Below are 27,477 nucleotides of genomic sequence, written 5' to 3' on the forward strand. Positions count from 1 at the left end.
GTGAGGGGCAAATATTTTGGGTAAAAATACCCCCAGGTCGTGTGGCCCAATAAGATGGTGACACGTGTCACCTTAAGAGAGGATCAAAATGAACCTCTCCCTGGCTGACACGTGGCATCCCCGATCATTTGGAAAAAGATGGCCTTTAAGGCCTAATTCCCGAGATAGCCCACCATTCCTAGGTTTCCGTAACCTTGGATAGCGACACGAATCCCAGGATCCTATAAATAGGGAGATGTTCCCACCTTGGGAGACATTCATACACATTCATTCAACACGAACAAGCCAGAGCAGTCAATGATTGCAGATAATTAACTCTCACCTTAGAGAACATTCTCGATCTCGGAATTCGAGAAGATACTAGTTTACTTTCAGCACATTTTACATCTTCCGAACACGCTCTAACTTGATTTGTCGGAGGCGGAACTCCACCTAACCAGAGCCTCCGTTGTTTAGCAGGTACAGGCGCCCGAAATCCAGTCTTGGTGTTGTAACTCTCCTGAGGGACACTGAAAACCCCGAAACAATAAAGAAATAAGATGATAAAATATTTAGGAGATGGGAAATAAGAATTAAGGAAAAATAATAAATTTAAGGGAGATAATTAAAAATACAATTTACCAAAATAAATCACCCAAAATCCAACCATGGTGGCCGAAAATTTTGAGCTTCCATAGCTCAAATTTTCGGACCCCTCATGTAGTTTTTAGGAATTATTTTGCTAGATTTAAGGAATTAAAAATAATTGTGTAAGTAATATATATTGTATAAAATAATTAATTAAGAGAATATCAATTATTCATTAAATAAATTAACTAAGAAAATAAGATTTTCCACAATAGGAAACTCCGAAATTAATAGCCAGTGAGTAGGAATTTTCGGACCTCCTAATTAAATAATAAAATATAATTTTTGCTTAATTAAAATATCCAAAATATATATAAATAATCCGCTTTTCAAAATAAAATAAATGGATAATAAATCTTATCCAAAATCCAAAAATAATAATTAAGTTTTAAAATACTTTTGGCGCCAAAATTCAAATATCATTTTGGCTCCAAAATTCAAATAGTAAAATACTTACTAAAATACCCTTTTTAGGAAATAATAATCAATTAATTAATTAGAAAATACGTTTAAAAATACGGGGTATTACTTGAGAATACTATCTTTGGTGGGAAAACAGTGCTTCTAGGCGAAGACTTCAGACAAATCCTATTGATAGTGCTAAAAGGGAGAAGAGATAGTTGGAGCCACCATATCAAATCAAAAATATGGGAAGAATGTAAGGTTTACACACTACACAAAAACATGAGATTTCAGCAGACTAGTAATGAAGAAGACAAGAAGAAAATTTAAGAATTTGGCATCCAGATATCATACATAGGAGGGCACTATACCATTGCCGAGAATGGGAGGAGAAAATGAGGCCACATGGATCAAAATACCAGACAATTTGATTATAGATTCTAAGGAAGATGCCATATCTGGTATCAAAGACATATGGAAATTCACACACTCGATATAAGTATCTTGAGTATTTATGTGAGAGATGCATTATATCACCAAAGAATGCAATAGTGGATGAAATTAACAATTACATCATGAACTCACTTCTCGAGGAAACAAAAACAAATCTAAGCTCATCAAATTCAATATGCAAGAGTTTCGGAGATATATATAACCAATCAAGATATCCTTCACCTAATAGAGTTCCTAAACAGCTTGAAGTTTGATGGGATTTTAGATCATCAGTTACATCTAAAAACAGACACTTCTATCATACTACTAAGGAACCTTAAGCAAGAGGATACGCTATGCAACGGAACAAGACTAATACACACATTTAGCAACTTGGATAATAGTAGCTAAGATAACGACATGAAAATGCATAGGCAATAAGATAATCATTCCAAGAACATTAATGATCCCATTGACTCTAAATTGTCTTTCATTTTCAAGAGGAGGTGATTTTCGATGAAATTATACTATGCAATGATAATAAACAAGAGTCAAAGACAAATACTAAAGAACACAACTCTTTATTTGCCAAAACTCGTATTCAGTTATGGACAACTTTATGCTGTGGCATCAAGGGTCACTTCGAGAAAGAGACTTCAAATTCTTATTGATAACCAGGGAACTGCACCAGAAAATTATACAAAAAACGTCATCTACAAAAAGATTTTTGAAATTGTGCCTACAAATTCAGTACGCTAAGAACATATTTAGAATATTAAGAATTCCTTACGCACAGTGTAAATGTAAATAAAACATCTTATTAATTAACAATGTGGAACACCAGACACGTACTAAGAGTAAAAAAAACACATACATAATACTTTGTATTAAAGTTAAATTATTGCGAATTAATCTAAAATGGAGTATTATTTTGACAATTCTTACTTTCTTAAGGAGTGATGTACAAATGAAGTCGATGACACATTCACATTTTGGAAAGCAAGACACAAAAAACGTTATTGGAAAATCTCCTCACATTCTTAGCAAATGGTAGGTAGAAGGTACAATGAAAATACCCAAATTAAATACCACTAATCTAACAAATCCTTTCAACTACTAGCACTAAACCTCTGAAATCTTGAAGCTAACTCAACTAATTCAACGAACTTCGCACTTGCTTTTCGATGTTCATCATCTTCCCGGCTATTCTACCATCGAATTTCTCACAGCAACATTGTCAAATGTATGTAATTTAACCATTCCTAGTAATTTTTATTTTATTTTTCGTTATTTTTTTGTTGCTATTTGGATGATGAATTTATTTTGAAATTGCTTGCTACTGAATTCATTCAAACTAAATAGTATTTTTGGATTTTTTGATGAAATTGTTGCTGTAATCTGAGGTTATGTTGTTCAATTACATACGAAATTACTTTATCTTTGTTGGATTTTGCTTCAATTTATCTGAAATTATACTCATTTGTGTTAATTTTGGAATTGTGAACTAACCTCGAATTGCTTCTATTAGTGTTTGATTCACGATTTCATGCATTGTGATAGTGAAATTTACGGAGCACTGCGTTTGATCCGTTTATTTCGGGATAGGTTCTATTTCCGGTATCGGTGTTATCACATTTCCGGTATATTGTGCTTGAATTTACTGCTACGTTTTGTAACAAAATAATTCTTGAATTTGTTATAGTGCTTAAATTATTCTGTATCAGGGTGACACTTTATTTTTGGAGGCGACAAGATGAATTTCTGTACTAAATTTTTACATTTGTTCTGACTTTTGCAGTCGATCTGATCTTACAATAAAATCTAAGACCTCACCAGAAAGTACCGTAGTATCCTAGCTTTCGAGCTCTATAATGGCTTCTCCAATGGCGTTGAGGAGCTTTAAGAGTATGGGACCGGAGGGTCAAGCTCAGACTACTCAAAATGCTGGAGGGTCTACGAAGGGTTTGAATATACAGTATGTCGTACAACTCACTGAGGTTGGGGAGGGTCTCATGGCGAAAATGTATAGACTCAATCAGATTTTAGATCATCCAGATATGGTCAACCATTTGTTCTCGGAGTCTTTTTGGAAAGCTGGTGTGATTCCTAATTTTCCAAAGATATGTACATTGGTCGCAAGGAAGTTCCCGGAGCATACCAGCAGATTACAACTTGAGCGTGTCAGCATTTCCTCATCTTTGTTAAATTATTGTTTCATTTTATGAAAATTTGGTTATTGATAGTAATTATTGAAATTAATGTTGATGTAGGTTGATAAAATTGCTTTTGATTCATTAACAGATGGTGCTGAAGTTTATCTTCAAAATTTGGAGCCGTGGGTTCAGGTTTGAACTTTATTAATCATCTTGCCATTTTTCACCTTCTTATGTTCTTTTGCATGCCCATGCAATTAGTGTATTTATGAATGCAGCACCACCAACCGTACCTTAACACCTCTAATTTGGCTTTTGTGGAGGGCAAGCTAGAAGGATTTGATATAGCCTTTTGCCCTTTCCCTTGAAATAATGGAGAGGCAATTTCATGAATAGTTCAATGAGCTGTTTTGACCTAATTAATGCTCTATTGTAATTCACTGTCACAGATAATGAATATTTATCCTGGATGCCCCTGAAGCTATGAATCTTGACGCAAAGGCACTGCCTCTGTGTCACATTCTTATGTATCTTATGTGGTGCTTTATGGGGAAGTAATTTGCAATGTGATTGATTTCTAGCCATGACTATTCAGATGTTGCTATAAACAATTTTGCTATACATGAATTCATAAAAGTCAATGGAAATAGGGTATTCAGTGGTTGACTTTATTTAATCTCATCAGCTGCTTCTTGATTTGATGGCATTCCGAGAACAAGCGTTACGACTTCTGTTGGATTTAAGCAGCACAGTGATTACCTTGCTGGTAAGTGTTCAAAATAATATCTCATCTACTCCTATAATATGTTTATTCATTGTTTTGGGGGAATAAAAGGGGGTCTGGGTGGGGAAGGATGCAGCTATTTGGAGTTGCTAGTGACAAATGTTTTGGGCATCATGTTGTATGTAGTTTTAGTGTCTGAACATTGTAGCTATACATTTCTGTCTTTGTAAGTGTCCGAACTGGAACTTTTATCTCTTTAGGTTGATTTTCCAATTTCAGCTGGTATTTTGTGCAATTAACGTTATTAGTTGAAGCTAGTAAATAAATTTTCCTAATGATTTAACATACTATTAGAGTGTAGTTATACCATCTGTATTACGGAGTACATATAATGATATCAGACTTTTTAGAGACTGACAATAACTGCAAATGGAATTTATGCAAAGTTAATAATTTTTAGAATTGTCAGTAATACTGCCATTTTACGTAGCATGATTGGTGTTATTATACTTGTCTTCTGTGGCACTTCTTAATGTTTACGGTCTCCAATTCATTTCTCCTCCATTTGTCATCATACTCATGAAGAAGTTTGTTAAGAAATGAAGATGTGCAGAACTTTAAATCAAATTTCTAATCAGTTGGAGAATTTCTCTTGCAGCCTCATCAGAACTCATTTATACTACACGCATTCATGGATCTATTTTGTTCATTTGTTCGAGTGAATCTATTTTCTGAAAAGGCAAGTACTTTGTCTGGGCGTCTTATCTTACTAAAAATTTCATTGTTTATAATCATTCATGTATCTTCTGTCAATAAATGTCACTTTGTTATGGACAGGCCTATATGAAATCTTAATAGTTGTTTCCAGTATCAATACTAATATGTTGCTGCTTTCACCTCAGATACCTGGGAAAATGATGCTGCAGATGTACAACCTTTTACACGGAATCTTGAGGAATGACCGTGATTGTGATTTTTACCACAGGTAGAATTCTTGCAAGCTTCAACTCAATGCTTATCTTGATGATGGCCTATCTTTTAATCTATTTAATCATTATGTTTATTTGATTATTAACATGTGAAACTTGGATATGAAAATTATTTGACCTGCCTACCACTAGAAAAACATTTAGAACCCCTACAATATTTATCTAAATTCTCTTATAGAAAGGGTTTATTTATTTATTTGGTCATCTTCAAATAATGAATGTTATTGGCTGCAAAATTCGTATTAAGAAAATGCCAGATTTAAATGATAATTAGGATGATTTAGATGATGATAACAAAAAAAATAATTCAGTAGTTAATATGATTAATTTCTTTATCATCAGTCATTTATGGAGTGCTGATAAGTTTGATATTGATTAGTGTAACAGGATGATGCTCTTTCTTTTCTTTTTTTTTTTTCCCCTGAAACAGGCAATATCTACTATACTGTCTAGATGTCTTCAGAAAGGCTTGCTGAATTTATTTCTTTATATTGAATACAGGCTGGTTCAATTTATAGACTCCTACGATCCACCAGTCAAGGGGCTTCAGGAGGACCTGAATTTTGTCAGTCCACGTATTGGAGAGGTTATAATGCATGCTTAACCTAATTTTCTTATGGAAAGGAAGTCTTTGAAATCTAAACCATGCTAAGAGAAAATGTCTGGTGTTGATGCATGTGATCTATTTGTGGTGTTGTTTACTCTATCATATAAACATTTGCAAAGATTTTTACGAGCTGCTTCTTTTCCATAGGCAACTGAAATGTGGAATGAAGGTCCTTAAGTAGTTGTATGTCATTATGTGCACAAATTGTATGGAATGGTTCAAAACCAATGACATATAGCAGATTTGGCGACCAAATAAGTATATTCACCCTATTGTCTATTAGTCTATGTTTCACACCTCTGGAGTTGTGACTCTTTTGAGATGAGAAATCATCTTTCTCTGCGACTGTCAATTGGCTACATATCTTTTGGAAAGGCTTTTTGAGTTGTTGGTTTCAATTGGTCAGCTTGCCTTTTGGTATGCAGCATCTGATATTTAATTAATCCACTTTAGTGAGGTACAAGGGGAGGAAGTTTTAAAATTGGTATATGGGCTGAGGTCTTTTGGGATAGAGTACTATAGCTTGCGTCATTGTAGTTATAATTTTGGTGGTGGGTTTTATGACATTTAAACTTTAGATTAGTAATGCAGTAATACTTCTATTTATTTATATATATATTTTTTAAAATTCATTCCCATGTCTTTCTAATCCTGAAGTAGGCATATTTTCTTTAAGCTCTGATAGCATTTCTTTTCTTTGTAGCTTAATTTGTTATAAAGGGGTAATATCTGTTCTTGTGGATGCACTCTACAGGAGTTGTAAGGCATTATGTCTAGCAGATTTTCTGTGTAACTGGCATTGCTGCTATATGTTCTTAATTATACTTTTTGTGCTGCTGCTCCTGCAACTTGTTTATTACATTACTCCAAACTTGTGTCGTTGAAAACCTTTACCATCTAAGAGCTGGGTGCAACTAAGCAATGTGAGGAGTGGCCATTATTTTGTCTATTTGCTCCAGAAAATGATTGTAAACAATAAATTTTTTATGAGTAGATGCTAATGTCTAGCATCTTGTAAGCTATGTAGTAACATCTGAAACTGTTTCCAGGTTTTAGAGGCTGTTGGGCCTGTTATATTTTTATCAGCAGATACTCGGAAGCTTAGAAATGAGGGGTTTTTGAGTCCCTTCCATCCTCGATATCCAGACATACTTACAAATTCTGCTCATCCCATGGTTAGTGTGCATCCTCTGGTCTTGATCTTTGCTGTACTATGTCAAAGCCATCTTACTATGTTGGATTACACCCTCCAAATTTGTGAAAGAATTCCAGCTGCTGGATTTTGAAAAAAGATACGAAGGATCGTTTGAATTTAAACTTTATTATTATGTCAATAAAACACTGCTTCTGGACCACATGTAACATGTTGACATGTGCTTGCATTTGCAACACAGCAAGTTGTTCTTGATATATCTAAGATTCCATCATGTCTTATCTTTGATATGGGAAAAGGATTTCCACTGTCACTTTCTCATTTTCTCTCTACAGAGAGCTCAAGATCTAGCAAATGTTACATCCTACCGAGAATGGGTGCTTCTTGGATACCTTGTTTGTCCAGATGAACTTCTGCGTGTAACCAGCATTGACATTGCTTTGGTACATTCTACATCTGAATCCTTTTACTTTTTCATTTTTACATAAAAAGTTCTTTTGGAAGAAATGAAATGAATAATATTAAGAGGATTAAGTCCTCAGATTTTACAACCTCCCTTGACCTTTCTCCCCCCTTACCTGTCTTTTTAGCTGTGAGATCATAGCCTAAATCATTTGATAATGCAACATTGTTTTTGCTTGTGTAAATTCAATTTTTATTGTTCTTGCTTATCTGATATTTTAGTGCTTCTTGTTAGTTCTTCAACTTCTTCCTTACAATGACATTTATGATGATATGTAGGTTGGTTTGAAGGAAAGCTTAGTTCTCACTTTGTTCAGAGATGAGGTGAGGTTTTCATTTCTTACTTTGAAGGATATGTAGGTTGTGTGGATACTGGATAGTTAATCAGGAAATGGTGTCAATATGCAGCATATATTGTTGCATGAGGATTATCAAAGATATGTGTTGCCACGCATATTGGAATCAAAGAAGATTGCAAAGGCTGGTCGTACAAAGCAGAAAGAAGCAGATCTTGAGTATAGTGTGGCAAAGCAGGTTGAAAAAATGATAAGGTACAAAGGTAACATCCATATAATTCGGATTGATTTTTCTCAAACAAGAAGTATGCGCTGAATAAGCCTATAGTCCTATTTTTCATTTGTAGGCACATGTAATGTTTATGCTTGTATAATTTTTGAATGGCAATATATGCACATAGGCTCATAGCAGAGTACGATTTCCCCGCCCCGACCGACAGCTGCTGGGGAGCTTGGGAAGCTCGGACCCGGTCAAGATCCAGATGAACCTTGTGATCTAGCTTTATTTTAGTAACCGGGGCCTGGCCATCCTTCGTTTGCGGTTGACGTTGGTGTTCCTCAACCCGTGGCCAAAAGTAGTGATTAAGGAATTTTTTTCCATGGGCGGCGGGAGGGGTGTTCCTCAACCCGTGGCCAAAAGTAGTGATTCGCCTCTTTGGAAAGGAATTTTCAAGGATGCTTCCGCAAGTACATATCAACTTATGAGTTATTTCATGAAGGTAGCCGGCGCCTTTCGAAGTACTTTCTAGTGAGTCGCAATATGTGCGCATATGCTCATAGCCTCATACAGTCAAACCTGTGCTGTTTTTGTAGATCTTTGGAGTCTGTTCATCTCCCTTCAATCATTACCTATCAACACGCTAAACCAGACCTCATATTTTAGAAACACATTTCGTCATGTCGAATCTTTATATGGACCTTCACTCTTCATCTATTATCTAGATAAAGAGAATTGTAAGAACAGAATGAGGGAGAGGTAGCAAACATGAGCAGAGTACACGGTGGCACTTACCTACATAGCTTACAGCTCTACACGCTAATTTAGCCCTCATATTTTACAACCTCGTTTTGTCATGTTGAATTTTTATATGGACCTTCACTCTTTGTCTATTTTCTTAATAAAGAGAATTGTAAGAACAGAATGAGGGAGAAGTGGTGAACATAAGCAGAGTACACGGTGGCACTTACCTACATGGGCTAGAGCATCAAACCTCAGTTATAGAAAACACCATTAGAAGATCCCATCTTATACATAGATAAACCGCCATTAGAACATCCCATTACATAAGTTGGAAGGAGGCTCTTTTAGGCTTATCCCTATAACTGAAAAGGAACTGTTATGTTATACTTTTGAACCCAAAAGCTAAAAGGCACTATTTCATGATTTTTATCTATATTAAAAATTAAGCCTAAAGGTCCCGTTAACCAGACATTTTGATTTTCAGTCAGTTGCCATCCAAAGTTAAAATATTTCTTTTGGATACTCTTTCTAGCTAAAACATTTCCCTTAGATACCTAACTTTTAAAAAATTATATTGCTTTAATCCTTGTGGTTTTCCGCATGTAGTCACAGAAATAAGAACTAGGTACTAAGCATGGTATTGCCTTCAAGCAAACCAATTGCATTGTTTCTATGCATCATGCTTAATTTGCTAGTGATCATGATGGTAGAGTAGCAATTAGCAAACAGGTATGATTGTCTAATAAAGTCCCTGAGTATTGAACAATTTGGCAGTGGAAGAGCAAATGTTAACTTGTCTCATTATGAGCTCTAAGAACAGAAATTTAGTAGGATTTTGCACAATCACATTGATTCTACTCGGAAACCAGTGTAAAACAGCTTACCATGTTTTCTGGATGAAGTTTCAAAGAGGAGCAACTAGCGAGAGATTTTATTGGCTTAAACATAATTCCTAGTTAAGTATCCAAGAAACTGGTTCTTGATGCCCACTAGATTGGTGTCACCCATTCAGAAAAATAATTTCACATTTTTTTTTTGTTTTTTTACAACTTATATTTATCCTTTGTTATCCATTTCATTTTAGTTGGGATTTAGTTATAATCTCCATTTTCCTCTCCTTTTTTGCTCTTGTATCTATCTTTTCCCCTCTAATTTGTGAATTACATTTCAATAGAATTTTTCTGTGTGCACTATTATCTAATGGATTGACCTAGAACCTGTCAGTTTGATACACTATGTTCAGGCCCTTCGTGTTGAACTGGGGATTAGTTTTTCCTAGCTTATTTTACATCACTCTGTGACTTGTGAAGAGTACAAGAGCAGATATGTAGTCTTGCTTGTTAGAATATACCTTTTCTTTAGTTGTCAAATTGTCATCAGTTCTGTTATTTGCGGGTGAGGGCCAAAGAAATGCTATCTCAAAATTTCTCTCCAGCATGGTTGCAGTATAGAAGATGCTATTCAGATTGTTCTCGTTTGTCTTCTAATTTTCTACTTCCTCCATTTCACTAAAATTGCAACAATTGGGGTTGGCACTGTATTTAATGCAAGAGGAGAGAGGTTGCAAAAAGTTTAAAGTAAAGTGTATTTTTAAGGAAGATGTAAAGGAGGGGAGAGAGAAAGAGTGGGCGATGTATGAATAAAGTAGCTGTGAAAAGTTGTAAAAAAAAAAAGAAAAAAAAAAGAGGAAATGTTTCAATTATTTTGAAACATCCTACGTAGGCAAGTGTTGCAATTTTAGTGAAATGGAGGAGGTATTTAGTAAGTCTAAATGAGTGTCATAAGCTAATATGTCTGAAACTATTTCACTCTTCCCAGTGAAGTGCATGAACAAGCATTGCTATGCTGTGATGCAATACACCATGAAAGGAGAATACTTCTAAAGCAGGAAATTGGAAGAATGGTTCTCTTTTTTACTGATCAGCCTAGTTTACTGGCTCCCAACATCCAGGTATATATACAAATGTTGACTTCATCTGTGACATTTCAATTCAATAACTTCTTTTTTTTTTTTTTTTTTTTTTTTTTTTTATATTTGACCACACTTTTTCTGTGATTTTTAAGATGGTGTTTTCAGCTTTGGCATTAGCTCAGTCCGAGGTGATATGGTACTTTCAGCATGTAGGAATTATGTCATCAAAGTCTAAAGCTACTACTCATACGCTACCTGTGGAAATAGTAAGAAATTTCCCTTCCCCTCCTTAATCTTTCAGTAAATTTTATGCAGTTTAAAAGAATAGCTGGATAAACTATGTCAGAGCTGTTAACTTATAAGCAATGTCTGCTGTTGTTCTAAAATGTTGAATATACTTGGATTCCTTTTGTGTTTGAATTTACTTTTCTGAACTCTTTCCTCCTTTACCACTCTAAATTTGATTTCAGGACCCTACTGATCCAACTATTGGATTCTTATTAGATGGAATGGATCACCTTTGCGGTCTAGTTCGCAAGTATATAGCAGGTTGGTCCACTTTCAGATTTATGTTATGTAAGGCTAATCTAACATGATGGACAAGGAAGTTAATCTTTATCTGTGAATCTGTGATACTCTCACTGTCCCTATATAAAAGTCCCATTTTCTCATGGGCTTGGGTTTTATAAGAGAATTTGTAGTGGTCAGTGTTACTTAAAGTTCAATGAAAACAAGAAGATAGTGGGGATAATTTGTTGGTTTTTGTGGAAGTTAGAGATTTTACACACACACACACACACACACACACAAAAAAAATAAAATCAAATCCAAATGAAGTAAAACTGTTTTAGATAAATTTTCATTCATTTGATTTTACACGTAGTGCAAAGACCTCTGAAAGTAAATTAAATTGTTTTAAAAGTAACTGGAATCAGTTTAAGAAGTTGCAAAATTACGAAACTACCATTACACTGCTTACACCTTGATCGTTCAATTATGATGATCTCACGACCCATTTAAATTGGTAATTTGTTATCGGTTCAGGCTATGGTTCTCATTCTAGGCCCACAGATTTTGATTATTCTGACTATTTAGATATTGTTTACCCTTTGTTATTCATGTTCTACAATGTAAGTTTGTTGCTCTAAAAGTTATTGTAAATGTTCAAAAACTTGATTCTAAGTTCTAAAATTCAAAGGTTGATTTACCTTTAATGTAAACACAAGAAGCGTGAAGATTTAATATATGTATTATAGAGAAAAAATTTAGAAGACAATATTTAGAATAAAAAAAAATAAAAAAAAAATAAAAAATAAAAAAATAATTCACATTTTCCAGCTTAAAGCTTGTGTTTTAAGTAGCTTTAAATATTAATATGCCCCTTTTTGAATCCATGTTAAAAACAAAAATTGAGTGTTCTAAAGAAATGTTGCTTGTAATCCGCAAATTTTGTTGTTCCAAAACCAAAGGTTGATTGAGCTTTTTTTTAGGTAATAGAAACATAAACATACAAAAATTGATGTTATAAGAAAAAAAGTTTAGAAGACAATCTACAGAAAAAAAATAACTCACATAGTTTGGTTGAAGGCTTGTGTTTTAAATAACCATAGACATTATATGCGTTTCAAGTACATGTTTCTAAATAATTTCTTCCTCCGATACTTAATAATTGCACCGTTTCTCTTTACATGGTCAAACTTTAAAAACTTTGACCATAAATTCTCATTATTATATAAAGAAGATACAGCCAAGTATTATCTTCTTTGAAGCATTTCAATACGAACAATAATCTATATTTCTAACAATGCACTATGAAAGATATCCACAGTAGTGAAGGAGGAAGTATATTTCTATGAAAGATGTTTATATCTAAACCTTGAATTTAATGTTTTAAAAACCAAAGGTTTATTAATTTTGTTATAAATACAATAATTATGAAGAATATTATTCCAATGTGTTCAAACCCCATCAAATCTCTCTCTACTCTATTGTTGCTTAAATGTTTCATTTATTAAGCTCAAATTTTTATTTATTTTTTTAAGGAAAATTTGTGGACCACTACCATTTACTTTGCACTTTTTGAAAACAACTACCATTTAAGTTTTTTTTTTAAAAAAACAACTACCATTATTAGAAAATTTGTTTGAGTACCACTACCATTTAACAACAGTTAAAAAATCGTCTTGTGGGGCCCACTTGAACCTTAACCACCCACTACTCCCCACCTGAACCAAACCCCAACCACCCACCAATCCCCTACCTGAATCGAACCCCAACAACCCACCACTCCCCTACCCAAATTGAACCCGCCACTCACCACTACTCCCCCAACTTGAGCCGAACTAGCCACCCACCATCCCCCACCTGATTATGCAGGTGTGCGGGTGTGAGTGGGCAATGAGGTTTCGACAGATGGAGGTGAAAGAAGAGGTGATGCGCAAGGGTGGAATTTGGCAGCCAAAGGCACGGAAGAGAGAGAATGGGAGTACGTCAAGGTGAAGAGGAAGGAGGGGGGTTTCATGGTGGCTAGTTGAGTTGGTGGTCTTGTGGGGTCAATGGTGGTGGACTAGTGGGGGAGTGGTGGGTGGTTAGGGTTTAATTCAGGTGGGCCCTACAAGACGGTTTTTTTAACAGTTACCGTTAAATGGTAGTGGTACTCAAACAAATTTTCAAATAATGGTAGTTGTTTTTAAAAAAAAAAAAAAAACTTAAATGGTAGTTGTTTACAAAAAGTTCAAAGTAAATGGTAGTGGTTCACAAAAAATCCTTCTTTTAATTACAATTTCATGTGTTAAACTCAGAATGTTTGACAGTTATAAATCATACAATTTGAAATTTGAGCTCATCTATCAAGCTTTACATTTGTAGAAGCTTTTTATGTGGAATATGAGAAGTTTGATTGATATTTGGAGATAATCGATGAAAACTATAGATATAAAAATAGGGGAAATTTTGGAGAATGAAATTCTTGTGATATGATTTTTTCATGTTCGATAAATGTATCTATCAACTGAACAACCAAAGGTTGTTTATTTACAATTTTGCCATCAATGAATGTGACTAATCCCAACCATTAGATCTTTCATAATCCAAAGGCCTACAAATAAACAAACTTTTGTTGCCTATTACAATATTCATCTTTAGAACATGTAAATCATATTACAATAACTTTGATTCCCATATTCACTCTCCAAAATTCTTTGTAATTTCTTTCTCGATTTTCAATGATTATATTTGATTGATATTTTTTTTATTTTATTTTTTATGTGAAATCTCACAGAAAAAGCTTCTACATATGAACAATTTGATAGAAAAAGTCAAATATCGAATTATACGATGTAAATTTGAGGAATAGACTATTGGAGGTGATAAAATGAAAAGGTGATGAAGAGAGAGAATATTGATTTTTGTATGGAATTTGATAGATTTGGAGGTTAGATATCTTCATTCAAATGCATAATTTCAATAGAGAGAAGTATACATAAGATTAAGTAGGGAAAGAAGGAAAGATAATGGATTTATTTTTAAAGTTTGCTAGAAAAATGTAATATTTTTTTAGAACAATATACTTAAATATATTAAATATGGACTCTAAACTCTAAAGGCTTAGAATAATGTCTAAAAAATTTTAAACACATACAACAATATTTTAGCCACGCACATAGCCTGGACTCTAAAGGCCATATTGTAATGTATAAAGTTATTTGAAACACAAGCCGTAATCTGATAATATGAGTTTATTCTAATTGTAGTCTCCTAAACTTTAGTATTGCTATTTATCAATTTCAAAATATTGGAATTATATTCTTTATATCTTTTGTTGTGACAAAAAAGACATGCAAATCAACTATTGGTTTTTGGAATATAGAAGTCAAATTATTGAACATATACATAGTTTTTAGAACAAAAAACTTTGTTTAGTCTAGTTTTTGAATATATACAATAATTTATAGAATAATCTAATATCATATCACTAAAGCAAGACCACGAGATAGCGACACTTGGCATTCCAGTTTTTCGCCAAGTTGACCGCCACGTAGGCGACAAATAGGTATTATTGTGTCACATATGATGCTAAATAAACGAACTTTGGATAGATTTTTAAAGATAAAAATGTTGTATAGAGTTTTATTATCGATATACTTTTTGGATAGATTTTTAAAGATAAAAATGTTGTATAGAGTTTTATTATCGATAAAATTCTAATATTTCATATATACATTATTAATTATAACTTTTAATAAATATCCTATAATTCAGTACTATTTCCATCATAAAGTCCGTTTTAAAAAGTTCTTTAAAATAAGATCTATTTATAATATATTTAATTTATTTACAAAAATAATAGAGAATTAGTGAAAATAAGTTTTAATCAGGAAAATTAATTTTAGTTTTGGTAAAAATACTTTCATTTCAGTAAAAATAATTTCAATTCAATAAAATATAATTTTAGTTCAGTAGTATGTCTAAATATCCTGCATTATCAAAAGGGATTATATGAGTGTATTTAACATTCAATCAAAGTTTATCCTAAACCTTTATCAACTATTTGGGCATCCCTCGACACAAAACTAGTATATATATAAAAGGGAGTTTTTCCCGAGTTTTTTAAGAGCCACGTAGGATAAAATTTTCCTAACACGCCATGTAGGATTATAGATTTTAGAATTAAATAAGAGATTTGTAAATTCTTTTAGAATTAAATAATTCAAATGCCACATAAGCAAAATTGGCGAATGAGATTTTAAAGTTTAAATTAAATAAATATAAAATATTATTTTTTGAGATTAAGACTTTTATCTAAATATATAACGAATGAGAAGAATTCACAATTTATTTTAAATTAAAAATATTAAATGATATACTACGTACAACGAATAAAATAACAAATTCCATCACATAAATACAAAAAAAAAAAATATTTGTTTTAAAAAATACTAACAAATCTTACATTGCACGGGCTTCATCTAATAGACTTATATTTTGGAATATGAACTTAATACGTGTTTAAATATACTTAGTTATTAATAATTTAGAGTCTTCAGGTGAACAGTACAATTTTATTGCCCTTAAAAACTTATTAGTTTTTCCATATTATCAATTTGTAGAAAAAAATGAAATTATTTTTGTTCTTTTATTATATAGTACCTAATATATGTTCTCACAAGAGCCTTATCTATGTATATATAAAGATTGTTAAAGTAAGAGAGAGTGAGTGGATAATTATGAATATTGTGGGGGTAAAGTGGTAATATGGGGAAGCCATACATAGAATGAAGTAATACCAATTGGATATTAAATAAATGGTATTGGGATATATAAAACTAGGATTTGGTAAGAACCATAACCCTAAATTAAGAACTAAGAACCAATCTGGGCCCTATAAATCTTCATTAATGGACTTTGATGATAATATATGTATGTGGTTATGGAAAGTATTTCTCTCATCAAAGTTTACTAACCGATCGTTGGATTTTTTATCCGTTTTTAAGAAGAATCAATTCAAATTGATGTTAAGTTTTGTTCATATTGAAATGCAGCAATCCGATGTTATGCACTATCCTATCTGTCATCCTGTGCTGGTAGAATTCGTTTTTTGCTGGGAACTCCAGGAATGGTGGCACTGGACCTTGATTCAAACTTAAAAGGACTTCTTCAGAAGATACTTCAGCACCTGGAAAAGATACCAAAACCACAGGGTGAAGACATCTCTGCTATCACTTGTGATCTATCTGTAAGTAATCCTAAAAAAGCTAGACCCCTTTCTCTTCTTCCCCTTCCCTTAATGTTTGTTTATTTTTCCTCTGGTATGCTACAGTTTGAGTATGTGTTTTACCCATCAAATGTCTTAATTAATTAAAATCTTCTGCTTAGCTAAAACGAGAATAATGCTCATCTAATTATTTTTGCTCCGCTCTTGAGCAAGCCATTGATTGCTATTGATCATGTATAATGCTGCCCTTGATTATTTAACTTTACATTAACTCCTTGGTAGCTATTCATTTTGTGTTCTCCTATTCACCCCTTACTCTTTTCCTTCTTGCTCCGAAGTATGGGATTCAATGCAGTTAGCAAGGTCTCTTTTAATTCAATCAATTGTAAATATATATGATCTCAGAAAATTTATTAATGACTGGGTAATTTGGATGGTATTTGGTTATGCTAGGAAATAGAAATGTGATTCTATATCTTTATCTATAACTTAAGGGCAGTTATTGGCAGAGAGTAGTCAGACTGTCAGAGTACCTATTCTCTATTGCTTTACTCTACCTTTAGTGCTTCTTTGACTAAATTTAATCCCCACCATTCCCCCTACTTATAAGGGATAAGCCATATACACCTCCACCTCTTGGGATCTGCATTGAAAGTTTTTCATGTGGATGCTGCTGTTCCTTCTTAAGAGTTCAATCTGAGGAAGGGCTGTCAAAATTAGAGATTGGGGAAACTGGTGAACTCTGTTATTTTTCTTCTGAACTCTTCTGTATAAGAATGTCATTTAGGACATCCTTTTTGTTTTCTTCTGTAGTCTCACTACCATTACTTGCTAAAAGTGGGCTAAAAGTTTCATTTCCTGAGGTCTTAAAGTGCCTTGAGGTTTTTTCTAGTGTTGGTTTCTTTGAGAAAGTCAATGCTATTGTCAATTGCGATTGCAGATGCATAAATCTCAAACAGCTCTTTCACTTATATGTGCTACGTGCATTACTCTCTTGCTTTTGTAGAGACCACAGTTAACTAACTTGCTACTACGAGATTGGGTATGAGTTTGCCATTTGCTACCTCATATTGGGAAGATTATTGAATTTATTGAATGAACACTCTGGAAGAAAATGTTGGGTGACTTGGGTCACACTGGTTTTAGCTGTCTATCTATAGATTAGCCAAAAATGTTTGTGTCAGGATGATTAAGGATGTACTTTGTAATCAGCTTACCTAAATATCTTGCAAGTGTATGTGTATTAGATTGCTCTTGGTTTTCTATGGAGGTTTAATACTTCATATGTATTATGTTTATGCGTGATGCTGCTTCTTTGTGAGCCAAGATGCGGAAGGATTTTCAAATTAAGCCAGTTCAAGTATTGATCCACATTAAATGAGTGCATAAGCAAGTTCTGTGATCAAAACTTGTGTTATTGATGTATGAGTAAATGAGTACATCAAAGCCATCTAGGGCATGACCAAACTCCTAACGTAGAACCAGCATTTAAGAAGAGACTTGATGGAGGGGCTTAATTCATCTCAGTTAGTTAAAAGTAATTAGAGCCCCTTGAAAAGTTCTATTACAGTATTACCTATGTTATTGTTTTACTGATGAGGCTATGAGGTTGGTCTTGTTCTACCTTAAACAATAAATTTCTATGCAAATATGTTCAAATAGGTTTTAGCAAGTCCAGATATCAGATATGTTTATGTAAGTTAATATATTCTGATGTAATTCCAGATATGTTCAGATCTCGAGTTTTTTCGGGTGAGGTCTCTCCTCTGAACATGTAATTTAACTCTTACAGCTCATTTACATTGCCAACCATTGTAGCAATTTTCAAAAGGAAAGACTTTTTGTGTCTGTATTATTCTATTATCTGCCTCCCTTTTTGTTATTGTATTCCTCCATTCTATCCCCTCAACAAATCTAATTAATGTTACCATGGCAGTATAACAAAGTATAGATAGGATCTAGGAGATACTATGCTACAGAATGTGATAAATATGTTTTTTAAGGACTGATTGACTGGGTAGCAACTAGCCTGACGATACTTTATTTACTTTTTAGCTTCCTTAATACCGCAAATTCATGGCGGATCTAATATCTTGCAAGTGTATGTGTATTAGATTGCTCTTGGTAAGCTGATTACTTTTTACCTAAATATCTTGCAGTGGCGGATCCAGAAATTGTTCGTTATGGGTTCGGAGTCACTAAACACTACAAACACAGTGGTAAAATCTAGTACAAGCAAGTAGCATAATCCAAAATACAAACTTAAAATAATAATATGAGTGTGCACATGTAAAAAAAAAAAAAAAAAAAAAAAATAACCAAATGAACCCAACCAGTCTTCATGGACTAGAAGTTATATTTTTGTAAGAAAAAAATTAGGAGGGAGCCCCAGTTTATCTTCATGATAAACAAAAAAACGTTAAATAAATCAACATAAAATCCTAGTCAGCATGACAATTTTTTAAATAAATCAACATTAACAGGGTTCACATTTAATGAAAGTTTTTGATTAATTTACAGAAATGCCACCAGATAAGTGCTTTTTTGTTTATCATGAAGATAAACTTGTATCTTCTCAAAAATTAGATAGGAAATGGGATTTAGGAATGTATTCTGTTAGATTTTACTCGAACTTGAAAGGGTTAACATTTTTTTGTTTTTTTGGGGGCGGGGGGGGGGGGGGGGGGAGGGGGGGCCAGGTGATCGGGTATATGGGTAAGCAAAAGAAAACTAAAACTACAAGTAGTAGAAACATAAAAAAAAATAACCAGAAAAAAGAGCTTAGCAATATTCGAACCCAAGACCTATGAGTTAGGTAAGCCAAGGTCCTACTGCTGCGCTGCTACAATAGCAGACATACTAATTCCCGTTTTATTTTACTTAACTAGTTTAACTGTTAAATTTATTAAAAAAAAACTGATCAATTTTTTTCTGGGTTCAGCTGAACCCATACTAATCCGCGATTGGCCCTTTGTTTAAATTCACTTGTAGTTTCTTAATAATTTTCCTAGTTATTTATAAGCTATAAAAGATTCCGCTTTTTATGTGATTGAGTTATTCCCCGTGTGCTGGGTTTTATCTTCATGGTTTAATTTTTGTATATTTGCCGTGATTTCTTTGCTGTTGCTTTACCTGCTCTGTATTTTTTCAGGATTTGCGTAAAGATTGGTTGTCAGTGTTAATGATTGTCACTTCCTCTCGGTCATCCATAAATATAAGACATCTGGAGAAAGCTACTGTTTCTACTGGCAAGGAAGGCTTATTAGCAGAAGGAAATTCTGCCTATAATTGGTCCAGGTGATGCCTATCATTCATTTCTCTCTTTTGATGATTGTAAGTTACAACTGTGACAATTGTGATTAGTTCTTCTGTTGAGGTTTTCTTGTTTCTAAATTCTAATTAAAAAATAGTTGTGTATTTATTTATTTATTTTTTTTGTATATGGTTCTGTAGCCTGATATTCACCTCATATAGCTAAAGGTAACTAAGGAGTAACTGGAGCACATGTAAACCTTGGGGAGTTGTACCCTTTGCTATCGAATGTACACTGTGAATAAGCATCTTTTACATCTGAATTTTTATGTGCAGATGTGTTGATGAACTTGAATTACAGCTTGCGAAGCATGGAAGCCTCAAGAAACTGTATTTTTATCATCAACATCTTACATCGGTGTGTTCTCACTTCCTGTGCAGAATGGAAAAATTTACTAGAAGCTATAAGTTTCTGCTGTCAGTTTATTAAATCTATGTCAGACATGTAGCTTAATGAGACTGATGTGCTACTGCTACAGGTTTTCAGAAACACCATGTTTGGTCCTGAAGGACGTCCTCAACACTGCTGTGCATGGTTAGGTGTTGCAAGTAGTTTCCCAGAGTGTGCTTCTCACATTGTTCCTGAGGAGGTATTTTACAGAAAGATTCTTTAGCCTATGACATTAAAATATAAGATTACCTTGCTTATTGTGAAAATCAGCTGATTATATGAGGGATGGAATTTTGTTGTATATAAGGGAGACTATGTTATTTCAAGCCATTGTTTACTCTTTCAGAAATGGGCATGGAATCTTACCTGACACTCAATGCTCACTTAGACACTTCAATCATTTGAACCACATAACTGTAGATAACTGTAGAAGATAAGTAGAAATAGGACAGAAAAGAAGAATATGTGCAATATGTGCTCACAAATAGGCTTTGGATAAGCTTTACAACAAAATTAACAATGAGGTCAGCCTAAAATGTGTGTATATGCATTTCTACGTCATAATTTAAGCAAAAAGCCTCCTTAAACTAGAAATAGGTTTCTTTTATGTCATGCCCTCTCACTCGTGTCCTATTTTAGGACAATCCCCCGTGTCTAATAACCCTAACATTTCATATACTTGGGTATGTACCCGAACTCGACACTCCCCCTGAGTAACATTGGGGAAACTTAATGGAAAATTTCTTATTTACAAACATAGGGTGTTGCTCTCTTGTAAAATCTTTAGGAAAAAGTTCTTTGACAAAGCGCCTTCAAATATTGGAAGTAGCCTTGGTTGCTTACAAGGTGTTACTTGTAGATTATTCCACGAAGGGAAAAAGAATGTGGTATTCAAAGAGGTTATTATATGTGTATGTTGTTGGGTTGATTTGACTAGGAGTCACGATAGAAGATTAACTTTTGTTTTCTGAAATTCAGGTTACAAAAGTTGGACGAGATGCAGTTCTTTATGTTGAGTCTCTAATTGAGTCAATCATGGGTGGGCTGGAAGGTTTAATCAATATTCTTGATTCCGAAGGAGGATTTGGTTCTCTTGAGATGCAGGTTAGGACCAGATATTATATATTTTATAATTTTGCTTAAGAAGTTCCTTGTAACAGGATTGGGATTTATATATTTCAGCTTCTTCCAGAGCAAGCAGCTGTCTACTTAAATTCTTCAACAAGGCATTCTATCCCAACAAACAAATCCCCTAGAGGACTACCTGGAATGCCTGGCCAGGAGAGTTATCCTGAAAATAATAATTCTATTAAGATGTAAGGCCTCTTTCTTGTAGATTTATATTTTTAGGACAAATTCCAAGGACTCAAAAAATTTAAACAACAAAGCTGAAATATCTAATCCCTTCTGTATCAGGTTAGAAGCTGCCATGCAGAGGTTGACAAATCTTTGCTCTGTTCTTAATGACATGGAGCCCATATGTGTATTGAACCATGTATTTGTTTTGAGAGAGGTGAGACATCTGCCTGCTGTTTCAGTTCTTGCTTGCTCATGGCATGGCAAATTTGTTTTTTTTTTTTTTTTTTTTTTGTTTTTTTTTTTTTTTTTTTTTTTTTTTGTCTTTGATGCATATGCTAGAAAGAGTACTCCATTTCCTATTTCTATGTATATAGAAGTTGTCGTACATTTACAAATAGGAGAGGAGACCTATGATCCATCTTTTCTCTTACTCCCTCTGTTCCTAAATACTCACAGCAATTTGATTTTGACACTATACATATTTAACTTTGACTACATTTTTTATTAATATGTAAAAATCAAATGTTATTGTTTTGGGACTAAGGCTTTGTTGTTGTTGTTGTTTATTTTGTTTTCATGTCTTTAATTAATACATAATTGTGTATTTAACGTCAAACTTGTGCATTGGCTCGATAAAGTGAGAGAAAACCAGAGAGAATCATGATAGTAGAATTTTGATGGACCTTTTCCTTCCCCTTTCTTTATCGAAACATATTGTAAAAGTTGGACTTATGTTTTAGAGGAAGCAGAAGGCTACAAATTGTGTTTCACTAAGGTCAACATCTGAAATGGTAGCAAATTAATTATGTTGTTTCTCATGAGTATTAGGCAAGGAAATGTAATTTCCCTAGATACATTAAGCAGGCTTGTCAAAGCTTGTAATTTCTGCAGGCAATGCATCCCTTGGGTATTAAATATTTATATACCCATCACTTAAGAAAAAACCTCCTTTTCTTTTTGGTGGGTGGTTAATGATGCCTGGTTGCTGTTGCTTGTTGGGATGTTATTCTGAAAGAATCTTTCTGGAAATTGCAACAATTTTGTTGTGATGGAAAGTGAAATTATTCCAATTCAAAGAAAAAAGAAGTTACACCACTATGGCATCATCTCTTCGCTTTCAGTAGTATTTATTCATAGGGGTAGCAAGTGCTTCAGGCTTGTCATTGTCCCCTTAAAACTCCAACTTGAAAATTCATCTCCCTTTTAAACCGATAAAGAATATTCAACTTATATCGGGAGTCTTGCATTTCTTCTTAGAGGGGGTAATAAAGGAGAAATCCAAACTAATTCATTTAGAAACCCTTATTGCTCCTCAATAATGAATGTTATAAAGTATACAATCTCACTCAAATCATGGTCATACATTTGACCGTCCTTTGCTTTGGTGGAAACCTCACTACTGATGGTCCTATGTGCATCCTTGTAGGCTCTTTGTGTGTTTTAGTTCTAACATGTTTCTTAAAATTGCAGTACATGAGGGAATGCATTCTTGGGAACTTCAGAAGGAGACTGCTTTCAGTTCTTAAGACTGATAATGACCTTCAGCGTCCTTCTGTCCTGGAATCTCTAGTTCGCAGGCAGATGAGTATAATCCATCTTGCGGAGCAGCATATCAGCATGGACCTAACCCATGGTATCCGGGAAGTTTTACTTGCAGAAGCCTTTGCTGGACCAGTATCATCCCTTCATTTGTTTGACAAACCCATCAATCAACATACAGGGTTAGCCGCTGAAACAATTTGCAACTGGTACATTGAAAACATTGTAAAAGATGTATCAGGAGCTGGTGTCCTATTCGTGCCTGCTCACAAATGTTTTAGAAGTACAAGACCCATTGGTGGATACTTTGCTGAGTCTGTAAGTGACTTTAAGGAATTGCAAGCTTTCATTCGTCTATTTGGCGGTTATGGAGTTGACAAGTTGAAGCAAATGATGAAAGAGCACACTGCTGCACTTTTAAATTGCATTGGAACTTCATTACGGTCAAACCGTGATATCTTGGAGGCTATTGCAGGAAGCTTGCACGCTGGTGATCGCATAGAAAGTGATGCTAATACAAAGCAGATTGTGGACTTGGACACACTGGTTGAATTTTGTGTTCAAGCAGGACAAGCCTTGGCCTTTGATCAGCTTATTTCAGATGCTGCTGGTGATGTACTCAAGGAAGATGCACCGTTGATATATTCTTTGCTGGAAGGGATTGTGCCACATTTGCCTATGGAAGTTCCAGAAAAGACGGATATCAGGAGGATGAAAGAGGTGGCAAATAGCATAGGCATCATGGGTGATCATGATACAGAATTTGTCAGATCAATAATGGAAGACATAGGGGTTGGAAATGATAATTCATGGAACTTGTTGCCTTATTTATTTTCTGCTTTCATGTCATCAAATGTCTGGAATACAACAACATTCAATATTGATACAGGAGGTTTCAATAACAACATCTATTGCTTGGCAAGGTATGTATATTGAGACCAAGCATTAGTCAGTCATTGATGAGTTGATGATCCTTTTTCCTTGTCACATGCATACTTATTGTAACATTTAATTTTCTATTTCTTTCTTTATTTTTTAATTTTTTTTTTAATTTTTGATTTTTTTTTTTTTTTTTAATTTTTATTAATATGAAGTTTGTGCTAATATAGGGGTAATTTGCTCTCCCTTTTCTTGACTTCTGTACATAAATCGTTTTGTGAATCCACCCCAATCTTGTATCATTAACTTGTTATTGCAACCCAGTTCAAATTTGTATTGATTTCATTCTATAAATACATTACTTTGTCATACAGGTGCATAAATGCAGTGATTGCTGGAAATGAATATGTCAGAATGGAAAAGGAAAATCAGATGGCAAATGGCCACGTTGATGAGAGTCTGCAAAGTCAGATGCAGAGCTCATTAACAGCTGAAGCAAGTGCCAAGTCTACTTTGTTGCTATTTGTAAAAATGTCAGCTGGGATGATTTTGGACTGCTGGCACGAAGCTAACAGGTATGGTCATAATTCTATCCTTCTGTTGGGTCCTTTTCTAAATCAATGAATCAATCTTACTTACCCATCTATTATATACACACTATTATTCTATTCTGTATTGATTCTGCCCCTTTTTTAATCCAGTGTAGCTGGATCTGTTCATATATTTGTATTAAGGTGCTAAATGTGTAGAATATCTATACCTTTTTAAATAATTCATGTTGCTAAAAGGCATGACCTTCGTCAGCTGATTTGTAGCCGTCAACATATAAACTTTAGTTGAGCCATCAGTTTTCTTTGCTTCTGAACCGAGGAAACAATAGTTGACTAGATTAAAGCCCTTATAATACCATAATTTGGAAATATACAGAGTCTGGTAATAACCTCTTATTTTTGTCTAGGGGCTTCAGGGATGCTTAAAATATTTGCAAGGGTTTGCTTTCTGTCAACCAATGCCCGTCATAAGTACTGGTTTCTGTGAGGACTTGAAGAGGTTGTACTATAGATGTGTATGTTAAACTTTTGCTGATGGCTAAATATATTGTTAGTCACTAGTCGTCTATGCTGCAATCTAAGATAAAATTGAAATCATTAAGGGGAAATAAACGTAAGTAATTGCTGATTCCACCCAAGGATGAAATGATAAAAGGCTTTCAACTTTACAGTGGGACTGCTGAATCTCCTGAATCTGCCTGCTACATTAAATAGAAAATTCCATTGCTTTATTAGAAATGCTGTACAAGTCAAATAGCTTTAAAAAGGATCACAAATATGATATTATCACTTGTGTACAGTCCTGGCAAACTCTGCTAACCTGGACTTTTACTCCTCTGTTACATATTAACTGTGACATTAGAACATTGTGATTGGCACTCTTTTGAATCTTTTGCAGATCCGATCTAGCACCCAAACTTGTATTCGTAGACCAGCTGTGTGAAATTTCTCCTCATCTCCCAAGAAGCTCACTGGAAGCCTGCATCCCATATTCTATTATTCGCTCATTATATAATCAGTACTATGGGAATTCTTCGTCATTGCCATTGACTTTACGAAATTTATCATCACCTCGAAGCTCACCTGGAGTATCTCTCATGCATAATTCTCCTGCATTCCGACACCTCAGAAGTGATTCAACTCAGCCGTATTCTGATCAGTCAGGATATTTCAAACAACCTTCAAGCCAGTCATATGATGCTGATAGTGGAAGTATCCAAAGTAATGATCGGAGACACCGAAGAGGTTCTGGGCCTTTAGATTACAGTTCAAATCGTAAGGTGAAGTTCAATGAGGGATCAACCTCAGGAAGCACAGGGCCTAGTCCTCTTCCAAGGTTTGCTGTGTCAAGATCTGGTCCAATATCATACAAGTAGGAAGATAATTTTGTCTAATGGTTGATTTGAGATGTATTGAAGTATCAATGATTAGTGAACTACAGCGTGTTTTAGATTGCTGCCATCAGATAGAGCTCCTCAGGCAGAAACCAAGTCTGCGCAGCTGTAATTTCTGTACTATTATCAACTGATCATGTTAACTGATACGCAGCCATTGTAAATGTTGATGGGCTATACTGAAGTAGGAAGGAGGAACTGAGGAAGGGTTAATTTCCACCTTGTATTTAAAAATTTCTCCGTAGATTTGTTTATTACATTACCGAGTTTGCAGAAATTACCATTGTATGCACCATGTAATTTTGAGCATTTTAAATCTTATTCAAATTGGTTTTATTCTTAATAGTCTTTAAAATATGCCAGGGAAAGAAAGGAAGAGAAGGGAAAGAAAGGAAAAGAAGAGAAAGGAAGGGAAATGGAAAAAAAAAAAAAAAGGAAAAGAAGAGAAAGGAAGGGAAATGAAAAAAAAAAAGACAAGAAGAGAAAGGAAGGGAAATGAAAAGAAAGGAAGAGAAGGCAGAAGGGATAGGAAGGTGATTTTAGTTTTCAATATTTACTTATTGAAGGAAATGGAGAGAAAGGAAGGGAAGGGAAATGGAGATATGAGATATCTTTTATTTGGATAACAAATGAGGAAGGAAGGGAATTTGAGGGGAGAGAAATGGAGGGATTAAATTGTAGGAAATTGATACTTTCAACAATGGAGAGATTTGAAAGAAAAACTCACCATTTTTCCCTCTCCTTCCTTTCCTTCCCCTTTCTTTATCCAAACACACTGTTAAAAAAAGGAAATGAAGGAAAGAGAAAGGAAAATTATAATGTATAACTTTTATTTTTCTCTTTTCAGTTGAGTTCCTCCAATTTTGAGAGGAAATGAAAGCTAAAAATTTGTAAAGAGACTTTCCTCTCACATCCTTTCCTTACCTTCGAGTTTACATGTCACTTATTCAACTAAATACGGGAACATGATTGAACCATTTGTTTTTCTTTTCCATCCAATCCCTTCTACCAAAAAAGGCCTTAATTTCTTGAATTTTGCTTCTAATATCACCATTTTTTTAATTTATTTTTTATTTCTTGAAATTTGAGGAGTGGGTCATTTATTTTCTGAAAATTTGTTACAGTATAATACTTGCTTATACTGAAGAAGACACTTGAAACAGTAAAATAATTAAATCTGTACACGAAGTTACTGCTATTTTAAGGTTGTATATCCCATGAACCTTTGTAGGATACCTTTCAAGCGTCGAGGCCAATGCAAAATTGTTAAAAATAAAATGTATAAGGCATATTTTATTACAACACTAGACAATATATTAATTTTATTTTTTTTTACTATTTTTGGGTAAAATGGATTTTTATTGATTTCCAAAGAGCAGTAGAAACCAAGAAAAATAATAATTCTAAAGGGTCTGAACAAAACAAAACAAAACGAACTCAAAGAACGTAAACTCAACTGAGCTGATACACTGTATGAGAAAGATTGTTAATCTGCATACTATGAACAAAAACAAAGCTCCTACAACTGCTTCACCGTAACGGTATAGTCTTGGTACAACCTTTGGATTGCGGTCCTAGATAGCAATAACAAACCATTGTCATGTTGTAAACTCAACGACAAATAGAACTGGTGTTGAAATCAGTCAGCTGATACTGTACTTCATCCTCCCGATTCCCAGAA

General features: G+C 34.0%; 1 protein-coding gene across 1 annotated transcript; it reads left to right on the top strand.

Moving 5' to 3' along the window:
• Positions 1 to 2,441: 2,441 nt before the first annotated feature.
• LOC110685242 (protein NAP1-like) lies at positions 2,442 to 26,139 on the top strand. The gene is made up of 24 exons (XM_021861734.1): positions 2,442 to 2,704; positions 3,260 to 3,641; positions 3,732 to 3,806; positions 4,300 to 4,380; positions 4,997 to 5,077; positions 5,241 to 5,323; positions 5,829 to 5,913; positions 6,984 to 7,109; positions 7,423 to 7,530; positions 7,829 to 7,873; positions 7,958 to 8,100; positions 10,625 to 10,757; positions 10,871 to 10,984; positions 11,189 to 11,267; positions 16,259 to 16,452; positions 19,583 to 19,728; positions 20,020 to 20,101; positions 20,223 to 20,333; positions 21,113 to 21,238; positions 21,317 to 21,450; positions 21,551 to 21,647; positions 22,904 to 23,895; positions 24,226 to 24,426; positions 25,301 to 26,139. Exons 2-24 carry the CDS (start codon positions 3,333 to 3,335, stop codon positions 25,776 to 25,778), a joined length of 4,023 nt encoding a protein of 1,340 aa, XP_021717426.1. The 5' UTR covers positions 2,442 to 2,704; positions 3,260 to 3,332; the 3' UTR covers positions 25,779 to 26,139.
• The last annotated feature ends 1,338 nt before the right edge of the window (positions 26,140 to 27,477 follow it).

The sequence above is a fragment of the Chenopodium quinoa genome, unplaced genomic scaffold (assembly GCF_001683475.1).
Source record: "Chenopodium quinoa cultivar QQ74 unplaced genomic scaffold, ASM168347v1, whole genome shotgun sequence".
NCBI classification, from domain to species: Eukaryota; Viridiplantae; Streptophyta; class Magnoliopsida; order Caryophyllales; family Amaranthaceae; genus Chenopodium; species Chenopodium quinoa.